Raw genomic sequence first — 15,973 nt, forward strand, 5'->3', positions numbered from 1 at the left:
AGTAAAGTGGAAAACATGTTGCAGGAGAACGGGGGATGGCACTTCTCCCTTCACATGTACCAAAGACTGGAGGAGGAGTGGAGCCGCAGAGAGCAGGAACTGAGAGTGCGACCGGACGCAGAGACAAGTGTGGGAAGTGTGAGGAGAAAACAAAAGACTGCAGAGACGGAGATGGAGCCAGTGCAAGAGCAGAGGTTTGAAACAGAAGAAGAAGAAGAAGAGCAGGAAGATAGCCTGAGGAAAGAGCAAGAGAACAAGGAGAACTGTGTGGAAAGGAAGATGAACATAAATCAAGGGAGAGGAGCAAAGATAGAGCTTAAGAATCTGTGCAGTGAGAAGGACGGGTGGGAGACAAGCTCTGACTGTGGAGGAGCGCTGGAGGACAGCACTGGAGTGAACAGTGGAATGATGGCCCTATGTTGCCCTAATGGGGCGCAGTTACACGCTCACAATGCCTGTTTCCAGTCAAGCTGATTGTGCCACAGTGACTCCACCTGTGACATCTACAGTCATAAGTGACACACTTTCATGCTGTGACACTGAATCCTTGAAAGCTCTCGTCATGTGATGACCCGCCAGCAATAAACCTTAGAATAACTGCAGATCCTCACGTATTTTTTTACGTTATGGCTGTTTCCTGCTCCACAGAGACAATTGCACTTTGCCTGAAAATGTGAAACGTTAAAGGAATAGTTTGACTTTGTACTCTAGATATGATTCTACAGCCAGCAGCTGGTTAGCTTAGGTTTGCATAAAGACAGGAGGAAACAGCTGGCCTGGCTCTATATGTACTAAACGATTTAAAACTGCTATTAGGCATGATCTAATGAGAAAAATATGCATCTACACTGCAAAATATTGTTAATTATGTGTTCAAGACACATCCAGGTTTGTAATTATAAAACCTTTCATAGCAGGACTTCTTCAATTGTATTAGTTTTGCTTCTAAAATCACCAGGAATGTGAGAGAATTATGTTGAGCACATTCCCAAACACTGGGAATGCTTATTCTGTTATACTAGAGTAATTAAAATAAATTTTGTCACTTGCAAAAAGCAGATGTTGGGGAATAAACTGTGATAAAGCAGTAGGGTTGCTGAACACTCATGCCGTCATTCTTTTATATTTCAATTTGCAAAAATGAGGCAATCACTGTCACGGCATGCAGGTTTTCCTCTGGCAGAACGTGTGGTCTACCACCCATTTCATTACATCTGAACAAATTGTCAATTGGCTTCAGGGAATTGCTGTCTCTTCTCGGCTGACGCAGACTGTTAATCCTCCGCTATGGCTCGCAGTCATGATGCCATGCAAGGTCAGCTGTGTTGTAACCAACCAGGTCAGTCTCTGGCCAGGACATCAGGCAGCACCAGAAAAGCCCAAAATGCACAAAATCTGATTAAAAAAATACCTTTATCCCTCACACTGAGTTCAGTTTGTTCAGACTGTGAAGCAAATATAAAACGCAAACCGAGCTTGTGGGTTGGTAGTTTCTAACTTTTGAAGCAAAAAAAAAGATTCTCACCACAGTATTAATTTGTGAGGTATCAGAGCTTCCTTTAATTAGACATGGAAAGCCGCTGTGACACTAATTTGGTTCTTCTGTGCTTCTCCACGCACGAGCTGCTGAGAGATACGGTATGTTTGCAGGGTTTCATTGCAACCAAACACCACACCAGATGCTTTCAGCAGTCAGTTGGACTGCATAAGCTATCAGTGAATTTATTTGGGTGTTTGGTTGGGATCAAAGCCTACACGCTCATCTCTGGATGACGCATGTAATTTAAAAAAAGTATTTTTGCTGTTATAGAGCTGGACCCTGCTTAGATATTTTATGCTTTAGGCCCTAACAACATGTGTTCTCAGTGAACTTCATTATATGAGCAATTGAGCCTACATCACATAATTATCTATCAGCGCTCCGTTAGTGCTCTCTGTGCTCTCATTAAAAAAAAACCCATAGTACTACTAGGCTTTCAGGATCTTTAATATTTCTGAGATTTCTAATAAATATAATTTCTAACTAGTTAAATTTAATGAGTTGACCTTGTATTATAGATTCGACTCAACAGAGCAACACGTTTTAGCATTTAACTACTGCCTTTAAATATATTTTTATACAGCACAAAAGAACTGTTCATTTTCTCCCTCAAGGCCTCTGTATTTACACCTCTGACCTAACTTTGAATCCCCTTGATATGATATGATTTTTATTGGGCGAGGTAATACCATGGCTCACCTTTACATCTACCAGGAAATACCTGTGCAAAACACACACTAGGAACAGACGGTTTTACACATTACACAATATCTGTAGCTGTCATTTAGGCTCATATGTTTAGTCTGTAATGTAACATCAAAGATCACAGTTGGCCAGGAATCCACTTCTCCCAATATGAGACAGAATCGTGAGGGAGTAACTTTAAATTAAATTATAAACAGGGAATACCGATCTTACACTGTGATGGATTTCCCTTTCAAATAGCGAGCTAATAGTTACAGAGTGCTCTCCAAAAAAATCATGACATGGAGCTAAAAACAACTTTGGCTCTTGGATCCAAGCACCTTTTATCTACCGTGCAGTACAACAGCTGTCTGGGGGAAGCACTTGTCATAGTTACTGCTGTTGCTATGACAGAACAGAGCGCCGTTTTAATGTGCAGCAGACTGCAGCTAAAACCTGAAAGATTTTAACTTTCGGCACCAAGCGTTTACTGAGTGCAAGAGATGTTTTGCTGATCAAAGCAGCAACAGGAGGCACATCAGCATGTCTTTACATCTGTAAGCACAAGATGAAGTCTCACGATCCAGTGAGTCCCACTTTAGGTAACCTAGCAACGAACATTCATCCGCAGGTTTCTGCATATCTGTACAATATCAACACTCATCTCAAGGTAAATTTAGGGTTGTAAAAAATAAAATGTTATTTCGCTGTAAAATCATCCAATGTGTCAGTTTAAGGCTGGACTCTTGACACACATTACTTTATGATCTTGCACAACATCAATACTTGTAGTTGCTGCCATCAGGCCAAAGGTTTGAGGAACCAACTTTATACATCCCATGCACAATAAAAGAACGAAAAAACAACTAACTAAACTACACTGAATTATAATGATCACACAAACACTTTTAAACATGAAACTGTGCAGGTGATGACCCCGTACCATAATCACATGACACATTCACCACAGTTATTAGGAAACACGGTTTTACATGACCTAGTGACCCCGTAAACCACATCTGTGGCCCAGTAACACAAACCTAACTAGATAAAACGAGATACAAAGGTTGAAATCTCCCTGGTCTCTACACGAAACTGTGGCTAAAACAATCATTGATCGTCAACGGGAGGCAAGGAAGAAAATTGTTTGTGCTGGACGATGAGATCGATTTCAATTTCTTCAGTGTTTGTGCAGAGCAAAGGTGGCTCCACGGCATGCTTAGCCTAGCTTAGCACAAAGACTGGCAGCAGGAAAAACTGTGAGGTCAAACAAAATTGGAAAATAGAATCCTGAAAAATGCTCCTTAACACGTCTAGACTTTATCTTATCTCATTTGTTCAACTGCTTTTTATTGATTTTATTGATGCCTAACATGCAAATTAAGCAAGTAAAATGTTTCGGAACTCTCTTATAATAATAATAATAATAATAATAATAATAATAATAATAATAAGGCATGTAGAAAAGTGCACAGGATGCATATCATATCTGTGTGAATCAAATGTATGTACCAAACTCCTCTTTTCAAAAGAGGAGACGAGCCGATATTAGGAGACTACTGCGCCTAGTGTGTTTTTTGTCAATTCAATTTGATTGCAGTGGAAAATAACTGTTGTTGTATTTTTATGTGAGGCTAGAAAGACTTGCAACTCATTGGGAAAGAATTGCTGCGACATGCCTCTATATATTCACTCACCACTCTACCTTTAGGCTCATAAACAAGTCGCACACTACTCAACATTAAACCGTTGAGGTGAAACGACCTGCAATGCAGCTACAAACTGTGCCTATAATGAGTCACTGCAAGGTGACTTCTTCTACTTTTTTGAATCTGGCACACTCCTCAATGGATGTCCTTACTACATAACCATCACACACACACACATGCACGCACACCGCATTGAAGTAAGTGATCAGGTTTTGTCACAATCAAGTCTTGAAAAGTGAGTTTTTGTAAAAAAGTAAACAAAGTTCCTCATCGTATCATTTCACAAACACATAAGGAAGTAGCAGGTACGACCTTCACTTGTATAAAACCAGTAACCATGTCTAAACAACACTGTAATAAAGATTAAACCAGGATTACAAATCTCGAACATTTCTTTTGCTTGTAGTAACTTCAGCAGTCAGTGTATGGCATGAGGACAGGGCAGCAGTGTGAGGTTGGACTGGATTGCTGCAGTACTGGGCCAACAGAGTGAGCTACAGTAGCTGCCCGGGCACAGCGCCCATCATTGGGTTGAGGGGACGGAGGGGAAGTCTGAATTAGACAGAGAGGGAGTTAAAGATAAAGTGATGGATAACTAGGAACAGAATTAAATTTTTAAAAAGAGGGCATACGGTGGGACAAAGTGGAGAGAAAGAAAGATCGACTAATGACTAACTTCAGAGATTAAAAAACAAACAGCCGAAGATGGATTCTGTTCTAGTCATAAACAATACACTGAGGGAGGTACAAAAGGGACTGGTGCCAGACAGTAAAACAATATCTTAGTGTGGGAGGTTGAATGCATTTTTATACTTGTGTCAATATAAAGTCACAGCTTTGAAATCATGAAAACAAGCAATTATTTCTGGTTGTAATCTATAAACTCTATTTATTTATCTTCTCTTTGCTCAAAAAAGGTGTCCAGAAGCATGGAAGTTTTCTGTGTTAACATTACTTTTCTGTCAAAAGGTGCTTCACCGATGTGCCTGCTTTAGACCCGTAGGATTCCAACAACATTCCTGGGGAAATCACACAAAACAGTGCGAGATTATTACTGCAGATGTGCCAGTCTCACACAGCCACTTAGACACCACTCTCCTGTTTCAGTGGAAAGTCACGTCTAGCAAATAAAAAGTTGATCTTTGAGATGCTTCCAGATGCAGAGCACACACACATCTACTGTGTGGATCAGTTGCAGGGCAGACAGGACAGAAACATAAAAAAAATTCAGATTGAAATTAAAATCATTTCTATTTCTAAATTTGAATTAACAACATGCAGATTATACCACTATGATATCTGTAAAGTAAACTGTGGTTTAAACAGTTGGTCGACTTCAAAATGAGTTTTAAAATCCATCATTTGGTCAGCCACGGTACAAATTGTACAAATGTCATGTCACAAAGGAGCAGATGCCACATAAAGTGTTCAGCATGAAATACTTGTGTGACACCAGAAAGCACTAACTTGGATAGTGGAAGCCGGTCGTGCAGGTGTCAGTCAAAGGAGATAAAATATGCCCTCTGCTGTTCAATACTCACTTTAACATCCTTAGAAAGTACAGATTTAATTTACAACCACATGTCAGACCGTGTTTAAAAAGTAAGTAGGGATCACTTTAAATACTTCTTGTATGAATTTTAAATCCTCTTAAATTAGACAAAGCCGTTTAGTTTCTGCGACCTTGTATATTTCCTTTACTTCTCACTGAAGTAAACGGGATCATTTTATTTATGTACACTTAACAAGAAATGAAACAAGTCTGAATTTAGACCGTGACCTTTACGCTGTGTCTGACGTTCCAATAAGCGTGGGTTGAGGATACATGTAAAAATGTCAAAATGTAAGAAAGTTCAGACCACTGAAAACACTCAATTACTCAATATTTCACACGTTGTGAAAGAGCTGAAAGAACAAAAAAAAAAATGGTGTCACGTTGTTTTGAAACTCTTCATTTGCTGTTTTGTCTCGTCTTGTTTTGAAAGAGAGCAAAAGGCCAGAAAAGACACTTTGTGCTCCTAAAGAGAAAATGTGACAGAGGCCAGATTCAGACACTTTAAGGCTGCTGGTCTCCAAGGTTACGACGCACAAAACAGTTGCTAGAATATTCAAAGCCATACAGACACTAATTGTAGACATTAGTAGAGAGAATCCTGTGCACACAATGCATGCTCACTGAGCTTTGAAACATAGAAAAACAAAAAAAAAACAATGTCAGTGTAAAGCGGTGGCCAGCTGCACACTGAGTCACAGATGGTTTGCCTGTATTTACCTTTCGTGATTCACTTAAATATTACAAGCAAAGCATTGAAGTGAATACCGGCTTCATTAGGCTTACAACAACATGGCTACAACAGAATCTGTGAATCATCGCAGGTAAAATAAACATGACGTGGGCAGAAATAATATCACATGAAATTTTATTTGTATAGCCCAAAGTCACAAAGTACATTTGCCTCAGAGGGCTTTACAATCTGTACAGGGAGTGACACCCTCTGTCATTAGACCCTAATAACCTCTCCAATATTTTATTTGGTCATGTATAGACGTAACCGTGTTTGTAATCAGCTTTTTCCTGTACATGTGTACATGTGCATACCAAACACTTGCTACAGGATGAAGGGAGTTTTTTTTCTATCGCCTTAACTTAAAATAAATATATAAATAAATATATAAAGTAATGCATTCATAGTAAGGTCAAGGAGGGGAAAATGTGATTACTGACCTAGTGCATATATATGTGAATTTATAATCAGGTTGCAGTGCATGTTAACCTGCAAGACCTGATTTCTTTCAGCAACCTGGTTTGTTGTGTTTATATAAAGGTACTGGATGAGTGAACAAGTAATGCCACTTACTAAGGACTCAGCTGCTCGGTGGCAAACAGGTAGAGGACTACCCACGTGTGAAGGCGAGAAATCCTGAGTGTGAATTAGGAAACAGCTGGAAAAGAGCAAGTGTGCTCCGTCAAGTTCCCACAAAAGGTTCTCGAGGACATAAACAAAATCCATTACATCATGTCTCTGCTCTTTGTTACAAAGGACAGGATTCCTGAACGCTAAGGCAAACCCCTTTCACCTGACTGAAGTCATGACATCATCCTCACGGGATGTGCAAACAGGAAACATTAAAGAAGCGTTGTCATGGAAACGCTGCAACTTGTCTTCAACAGTGACAGATGGACACAATTCAGACCGAGTTCACAGACCGACTTTAGTTCCTCCTTTATGTGTCGCAAGAGGGGAAGAACAGTGGGAAAGCAGAGACGTGGTAACAGACTACAGGCTCCGTCTCTGCTTGTAGTGCAGCAACACCGTGTTCATTGACGAACACACACATCTAATTCTGCAGGGCCACAAAAAGGGAAGAAGCGAAGCGAACAAAGCGACAGTTGAATAAATTGGAACAGTTTCATTCACCTGGCAGAAGAATGCCAAAGAGAGAGAGAGAGAGGGCCAGGAGACCTTTAAATAGAAGTGAATCCATGAGAGCACACAAAGGAGTCAAGGCTGTCAGTAAATTGGGAATGTCAAGAGGCCAAATTGAAGTGTTGATTAGAGGCCGAACCTACAGCTTCCTGAACAAAGAGCGAAGGAGATGAAGATTGGGGAGGATTATCTTGCTCTCATTCATTACAGAGGCGGAGAGAGATTGGATTGTCCCATTAATGCGTGTGTGTTGGTGTAGGATTCAATAAATGAAAATGAATGACGAACGGACGACAAACAAACAAATCAGCTGCACCAAACGCTTTGGTATTCACTCTGGTTTTAGTGTCTTATTCTACATTATAAAAAACATTACTGCTACACTGCACGTCAAACAGATATAATGCAATAAGTCTTTTCCCTCTTCTACCTTTATAAAAAAAAGAAAAAAAGAGGGCACTTGTGTCTGGGAAAAGTGTGTCTCACAATCATAGTCTAGTCCGTGGCAACGTTAAACGTGGGATTTATGGGTATATAAAAAGCGACTGCTGAGCTTTCAAAATGGATTTCAGCTCCTTGGCATTCCTCGCTCGCATAAATTTCTTTGAAACTCAGTTGCTGGTGTTGTGGTGCATAACTGACTGAAAGCAAAACTGGTCAGTCAAAATGTTTCACTGCTGTTCAGAGTGTATTTTTGGAAAACTAATTACATTCTAACAGATGGACCAACTCCTAAAAAATGACACGGTGGTAAAGTCCTAATACAGTAAATGCAATATCTTTCCACTAGCACTTGTGTCCTGAATAGATTCTCCCCTCCCTGTATGACACACATACGCACACTTGGTGTGGTGGTGGAACAGATGAGGGGAAATGGATCAGTCCTGACAGAGAACAGGGATAAATGGGGAGATAATCAGGTGTGAAATCACTGAATTTCTTCCTGTAGTAATTCAGTCGGTCTCTTAGTGCCTCTCAACACAAAACTAATGGTACTGGTATGGTAGGGAGTTGTTAACAAGTCAGCTCCCACAGGTTTGCAGCTACTCCCAGAGAAGCACCGGCATTCAGGATTTCGTGCTTTATCTCTCTTTTCCACAGAAGTCCATTTCTACACCTTCAACCTTTCCCCCTGAGCTTCATATTATTCCCTCCTCTTGTTGATCAGTCATTGTAGATCTGTCCTTCAGTCTCATTCCACCTCTCTATCCTCTATCTCCACCCCTCCGTTTCAGCTGTCTGTGGTTTTATCAGGCTTTAAATGTATTAAGTATGTTATCTGAATTATAATGTGATCGAATAATTATGCAATAAATGGTAATGTCAGCTAAACACGATGCAATGTAGAACTACTTTTTTTTCTTCTTTTTTTTTGTTGCTGTGGCTCAAGTTTTTTCTCAACAATCCAAAATTTGGGGTAAAAATATTCACTTGACAGTTGGTAACTAAGCTAGCGTGGCTGGTTGTTCGCTGGCAGCAGACTGGCAGGAAGCAAACAGTAGATTTGGTGTTGCACATGGACTCCTTGGAGAGTTATAGTGGGTTTGCATGGAGAAACAAATGCGTGTGCTACAGACACACAAAGTCCAACTTTTGAGCTCTGCTGAGAGAATACATTAATGTTGCCTAAAATGAATATGTTTAATATTTCATATCCCACATTGCATATTGTCTAAGAGAAAATGCCTTTTTTAATGGATAACAAAGACCAGAATTGTCTATATAGTGCTCTAGCTAATTTTCAAATTAAGATGACCCAAACTACAAGCTTTGACAAAAATAAAGATAATAACATACACTCATTTAGCAAAGGTCAGTGGGATTGCAGAATTAATTGACTCACCTGCAAGACAAATTCATTCAAATTTATTTTTTTTATAGCACTAAAAGAACCAAAGGTAACCAAAGAATTATACATTTTTAAATGTATTGTCCTACAAAAGCTTTCACCATCCAGCTTTTATTATCTGTGAGAGACTCAGGTCAGGGTGTTTGCAGTCAGGTTGCTATAGAGACCGCTATATATATGAAGCAACGTCATAACAATGCCAGTGGTTTCCTGGTCAGGGTACGAATCAAACCAGGAGTTAATCTGTAATGATAATCCTAACCCTTTTTCAAAATGTTGCCCATTACTTGCGTTGAACAGGATTAATGTCCAACACCTGTGTTGGTGCTCATTAGTGAGAGCAGGTGCACATGGTTCTGGCCTCAAGGTGCTCATAAAAACAGGAATGGATCAATAAAAGCCATAAATGTGGTGGAATCAATGAGTGGTAACAGAAGCAAAAATACAGAAAAAAAAAAACAATTTCAGTTAATGTGGTTTTACAAGCACAAGTGTCCTGTGCTGCAGTTGATCTGGTAAAAAAAAGGCCTGTTTAGTCTAGAACTTAGCTTAATCAGAGGCTGGGAATTAGTCTTAAAACTTTAAGAACCAAATACGGTCAGCGTTTGTACCTGTAGCACTGACCCAGGACTTTTGACGAACAACTGAAGTTGTATGATCAATGGTGGCAAAGGCGAGTCTAAAATAAGAGAAGAACTGGTTGTACTGGCTAAGTCATCAGCTACTTTAAGATGACTTTCTAAAAGTCATAAAAATATCAAATTTTTCTCTGAAGGTATTAAATGAAAAAGCTTTAAAATAAACAAATCCAACATGCACATTCACATAACTGAAAGGTGTATATAGTTTTTAGAACTTATTTAATTGTTTTCTCTTTTTTAAGGGGGTATATCTTTTTTTTCTACATATTTCTTATTTATGAGTAATCTAGATGCTGTTAATTAGAGAATTTCCCTAGTGTGGGATCACTAAGGTTATGCCTCCCACCTCTGTGAGCAGCCCTTCATTCCTCCATTACGAATCAGTTTGTGTGCCCTCCATAGAAATTACACCAGTTAACATGACTTTCAATTTGCCCCTCGCTCACTCTTTACACCGCTCGTCCTCTTCATCTCTAATACCCCTCCTTTTTCTGTTTGTCTTTTATCATCTTGTCTCTTTCACTCTCCATTCAGGCTGCCACGCTTTGATCTGTGATCACTCGCACATTTCACTGCTGCCTTCATCTCGTTGTCTGTATGTTTTGGGCTTTTCAAATTCTTCCCATTTTGGGCCCTTTTTCTCTTTACTCCCTCTTGCTTTCTTTATTCATACTCTTATTTTGTCTTTGTCACTACACAGCATAAAAAAATCACTATCATCTTCTTTTTAGGCTGTTTTATACATGTTTCTCTATTTGTTCCATCACATGCCACCCAGTTTCCCCAACTCCTGCTCTTTTCTTTCTCTGTCTTGTTGCATTTTTTATGTTTTTTTTTTTTCGTTGCCTCTTTCCCCCACCGCTCTCCCCTATTCATCTCTACTGTTAAATATTTGATTATGAGTGCACTGACATGACACCACTGTTCCCTGCTGGAGCTGAGGGTGTTTAGATCTCAAAGCGGAGGATGAAGAAGGAAACATGCAGCATTTTCAAACATACAACTGAGCCTTTTCTGTCACAGTGTTGTAGTGCAGTTATTTTTTTTTAGAGGAGCCAATCATAGACATATTTGTTACATTATGTCAAGTAGAGTGAGGTCGCAAAACAGTTGCAAAAACAGAAGCATCCCTCCAACTTAAATTTGGGAAGATGTAGTTGATGTACCTTCCAATCAGATGTTATTTGCAGAAGATATTAAGTTCTGTGTCAGGCAGTGTAAATTAGCCACAATAAAAATGAGCACAATTAACATCTGTAATGTGTTTTGTGTAGTTTATTGTGCAGTTGCAACCACAAAGTGCTTTCTAAATTTTAGGAAAAATTGGCCAGAGTTTATCAATCAAAACTGAACTGCTGTGTTAAAAGCATGTTAACGTAAACAGAGGCACCAAGAGCCAACACTTAAGGCGAAAACCAGAGACAAGAATGCACATGTGATCGTAAAAAACAACAACAAACAAACAGGAAAACAAATCAGGGATGCATCGAAAGCAGAGTGCAAGCCTTCGTGCCTGCATCTAGCAGCTAAGTTAAGTTAAAGCACTAACCCACTGACCCACATATCATCCACAGCCGTTAGTATGAAACTCTAGGGCTAACTTGCTAACAACTGGGTTGCCAGTAGAAATCGGAGTCACTGTGTTCAGCAGGAAGATTTATAATTCACAACATTGATGAACATACCTGCAATGGAACAGAGTGAAACTGAAGTGCACCAAAGCGAGCAGAGCTGAGGTAAACCCAGGATCCGTTCGACCAAATCAAAACATTTTCTTACTTACTGTAAGTGGCGTCTAAACATTTACATAGTTCCGATTTGTGCTGCAATGTGAGGCTGACTTGAATTTCACAAAATTACAACAGCAAAGTGGTTTTTCCAGAAGCGGTTTGCCCCACAGTTACACAGCATCATGTGCAGACCTCCCTGTGGATGGTTTTATTTGGGACTATTTCTTTAGCAGAATATAGTAACACAGTTGTTTATGGAAGGATTCATTGCTGTTGAGTTCTCCTGATGTAATTTTTCAGAGCTTTGAGCAGCACAAATTGAACTTTTTTCATCTCCATTGTATCATGGCAGAAATCTGAAGGAGAAGAATATCTTTAAAAAAAACCCTCAGATAAAACTAAGACCATGTGTGTGACTTATACCACAAGGAGCATTTGGGATTTTTTGTTGTGTGGGTGAAGCAACATTTTAACTGGAGATTTTATCTAAAACACAAGCTACAATCATCATTATAGAAATGACTGAAGAGATGAATATTTGGTCTGCAGCGGGAAGCTGAGTTATTGTGAGAGCAACAAACTGAGACAGAATTAATTTTAGAGTATTTAATTTCAGATAACTCAAAGAGATTGGTGTTGGGTTTTTTTTACAACTATGAAGACATCAACTAACCCTTTAAGCGTTTATACAGACAATTCTGTAAGAGAAATAAGCAACCAAAATCTGGGCAATTGATCCATTCAGAGTAGCCAGATTTCTCTAATGTTACACATATTTATTTGTACCTGACTGTACTGACAAAGTGGCCATAATTTTATCAGGTAAGTTCTGACAAAATGAGGACACCAGCATGGTACTGCTGGTCGCTGTGACCTTCATGTAAACTAACTGGTCATGAATGAATGTCAGTTTTCTCTAGTTTTGATGCATGAAGCAGCAGCAGCAGCAGCAGCAGCTGGTTTAGGTCTGACATGGAGTTTATAGTCTCATGTGTGGCAGACTAAATAGACGGGAAGAGGGAGTGAGGTCAGAGTGTCACACTGGCTTACAGGGGGGGAAAAAAGAAAAGTGGGTCACTTCTCGTTGACAGATCTGCTGGAATATGATGCCTGAATAAGCCTGTGATTGTGATTTTAACTATTATGTATGAATTAATCCCGGCCAACAAAAACCTGGTGTTGGTATTTTTTTTGTCTGCGTGCTGCAAATGCTGCATTTGGAAGTCCAGCAGCTTTATGTGTGTTTGTCATTTTTCACAAGGCACAGGTAAAACAGACAAAGTGTCAGTGCAGGGATGTGGGTATGCTGCAAATGCAGTTATAAAACTATAAAAATATGACAATTTTCCATCTTAAGTCAGCTCAGGAAGCCGATCAACTGAGAGTCAGCATCACACTGCCTCATTCACTTTATCCCACGCAACTGCACAGCTCTGCTAGCTCTCCATTTTCTGTCCTTATTGTTTACATCCTCCCTCTCCCCTCGGCCTTTGCATTCGCCATCCATCTTTGGCCTGACAGAACTTCAGTGTGGTATATTTTGAGATCTTGATTGACCTGATTTTACTTACTTCTCACTGACGTAACTCTCTCTGCCTCTCTGTCACCTTCTCCTGCATCTTCTTTCAACCCAACTTCCCTGTCCCTCATGTTTTCTCCTTCCCTCACAGTTTCGAGACAGTAAAGACTGTCTCAGGCTGAAACTGCTTTGTGCTGGTGAATCATATCACAGCCGCTGGGTAAAGAACCTTTAATGCCAAAATAGACTGTGCAATCCTTCGACTGAAGTTAAAACCAGTCTCCTTAAAATTGGATTTACAAGGTTTTCACCAGATATATGCACCCAACAGTGGCCCCTAATAGCTTCAAAAATGTCTGAAATTATATTCTGGGTGGTTTGTGTATTAGCTGATAAGGATGGCAACATAAAGCTGCCAGATTTTGCAGTGGAGTTCAGTGTGATGTGTGGCTCAGTACAAAGCGAAGAGAGGAAGGAAAAGAGAAAGAGGCACATATCAGGGCTGAAGCTAAGACAGCTCTCATTGTATTGAATCAAAGCGCTGCTAATTGGTACAATTACAGAGACGGGACAAGAAAGACAGACATGTACACACACACACACATTAGACAGAAGCAGATTGAGAGTGTGCTTTAAGGTAACAAAATACATTGGTTGTACATGTTTATCTAATGTATGTAGCAACATTTAAATGAAATATATGCTATCTGGGAAACAGATCTGCTCACTTCTCAATGGAAGAGGAGAAATTCTTTGAAGTCGGAGTGCTGGAAGGATGAATAATTTACATCACATTTACAGGATAATGCAGTTTGAACCTCGCTCAGCATTTTCTTTGCATTAGCGCTTATTACGCATACTTATCTGACCCGGACTGCCTCGTGTGATTGGGACTACCACGAGCCTGGGGTGCTGCCGGTTATATGTCTCACCGGTTATGTGCGGTGTTACTGCAGGAATGGGAGCAATGATCTAAAGGTGGAGCAAAGTGATGATTCAAGTGCTCGTGGTGCAACGAGGCCTGAGCTGGTGATGGGAAAAACAAAACAGTTTGTGGTGAGGAGACGGGGTGTCTATAAATCTCTTTTTAATGCCCTGCAGTCGTGTTGTTTCCGCCTCACGACAATAATTCACAAACAATCCAATCGTCACTTCTCATGGGAAGGCCTGTTAGATTAAGTCATTACTGAACTACCAAGAGGATTTTTCATGACCACACACACACACACACACACACACTCATAAAACCACAGAAAAGATTTATCGTTACGCTTATTGGGGTTTAAACTGTCTCACAAATACGTGTATTTGCATATTGCATCACTTGAGAGATGTACACATACAACGTAATACAATATCCGTCGTCTAGCTGACCACGTACTACTGCTTTGCCATTCACAAACACTCCTACACTCACTCCTACAGCAGCAATTATGACTTCATTCTCACTATCCGAGCCATCCGTGGGCCAGACAAGCTGATTCAATTCAAAACTCATATTGAACGAAGATTGTGATCATACCCCATTTGCCCCCTCTACTCTGCTACAAAGCGAGCACCCTGAGGCTGTTTACTTTACCTCTGAATGAAATCTTGAGATATTACACTCCTCACAGTTTTTGTTTCAGATTCAGAGCGACGACTGGAGCGCTAATAATCCACAAAAAGACCTCTCAGCCATGAATGTGGTTAAGTGTAAATGGAATGAGAAACCAAAAGCATTTCAGATTCGGTGGTCGAAGTGGATTTCCCCTACCTGAGGCCCGTCTCTCAAGTGAGTCTTTGTCCTGTCTGTGCAGGCACACATAAACACACACAAACACACACACAGACGATTTCATTTATTTTGTTTCTGTGTTTTGGAATGCATAGTTGAATAATTTAGTATATTTTAGATTTCCAACAGGAGACAACACTTTTATAGACTGGTCACATTGGTTATTAAACAAGAACAAAAAGTTCTGCGGTGAAATCATGCAAAGCTTGCCGAACTTTGATGTGCAAATGTGTACTGTTGACCAACAGCAAGCCATCTGGACAATAATGAACTTCTAGAGCAGCAGAGAGCCGGAAAAAACCAAAGGAAGGAATTTAACAGACAGGAGTCGATAGTACAAGTATGTCTTCTGAATAAACTGTGACCTCTACATTACACTTCAATAGAAGTCTTTCATACTAATTACATACAATCCCAAAAACTCTCCATGGGAGTCAGTGACCCAGTACAGAGAAAGTGGAAATAAGATTGAGAAGCCCTGTCTACTGCTAGTTGCATAACAACCATGGACAGTATAAAGAATAGACAGTGCATGCGTGATGTCACCCATAGGTTTCAAAAGAGCATTTTTAAAACCTGGGTGTTCAAACAAGCCATCGGTAACAGCTCCCACCGGTCAATCAAAGCAGCCACGCTGTTAATATGCATAAACCGTAATATAATTTGAACAGGTGACTTAAATAAATATTCAGACTCAGTACAGCTGTTACAAATGGCGGAATTAGCTATAGAGACGAGAACTATTTTTGTACCAGGTTGTAAATATGTTTAATTCTGCTGTGAAGTTGGACATTTTAACATGGGGGCTCACGGAGATTGACTTGTTCTGTAGCCAGCATCAAGTGGCTGTTTGAGGGATTGCACTTTTTTGGCACTTCCACATTGGCTTCACTCCACAGACACGAAAGTTGCTGCTTGGCAGCAACCTCAAAGAATCGAATGTTTAGTGAAGACACACTGATTCATTTCACTGTGCATTTTTCAGGTGTGAGCTTTAATCTTTTTAAATGTTTTGTACTCTGATCTGAAATGTGTATTTTTAAATTTCTTATTGCCTGTGCCTCATTTTTTCCAGCTTTCTCCGCCTCCACCCTCA

The 15,973-nt window shown here is 39.9% G+C and overlaps 1 protein-coding gene across 4 annotated transcripts in view; it reads right to left on the reverse strand.

Moving 5' to 3' along the window:
* Nucleotides 1-15,973, reverse strand: part of LOC104920983 (SPRY domain-containing SOCS box protein 4) — a 67,485-nt gene that overhangs the window by 15,571 nt on the left and 35,941 nt on the right. The window contains exon 3 of one of the 4 annotated variants that reach the window (XM_027285632.1): nucleotides 4,794-4,952. The exons of the other annotated variants lie outside the window; for them this stretch is intronic. Within the exon in view, the coding sequence (XP_027141433.1) occupies nucleotides 4,885-4,952 (68 nt within the window). The 3' untranslated portion in view covers nucleotides 4,794-4,884. Of the gene's footprint in view, nucleotides 1-4,793; nucleotides 4,953-15,973 lie in introns of those variants that run through there. 4 annotated transcript variants of the gene reach the window in all.

Source organism: Larimichthys crocea, chromosome XII (assembly GCF_000972845.2).
Source record: "Larimichthys crocea isolate SSNF chromosome XII, L_crocea_2.0, whole genome shotgun sequence".
NCBI classification, from domain to species: Eukaryota; Metazoa; Chordata; class Actinopteri; family Sciaenidae; genus Larimichthys; species Larimichthys crocea.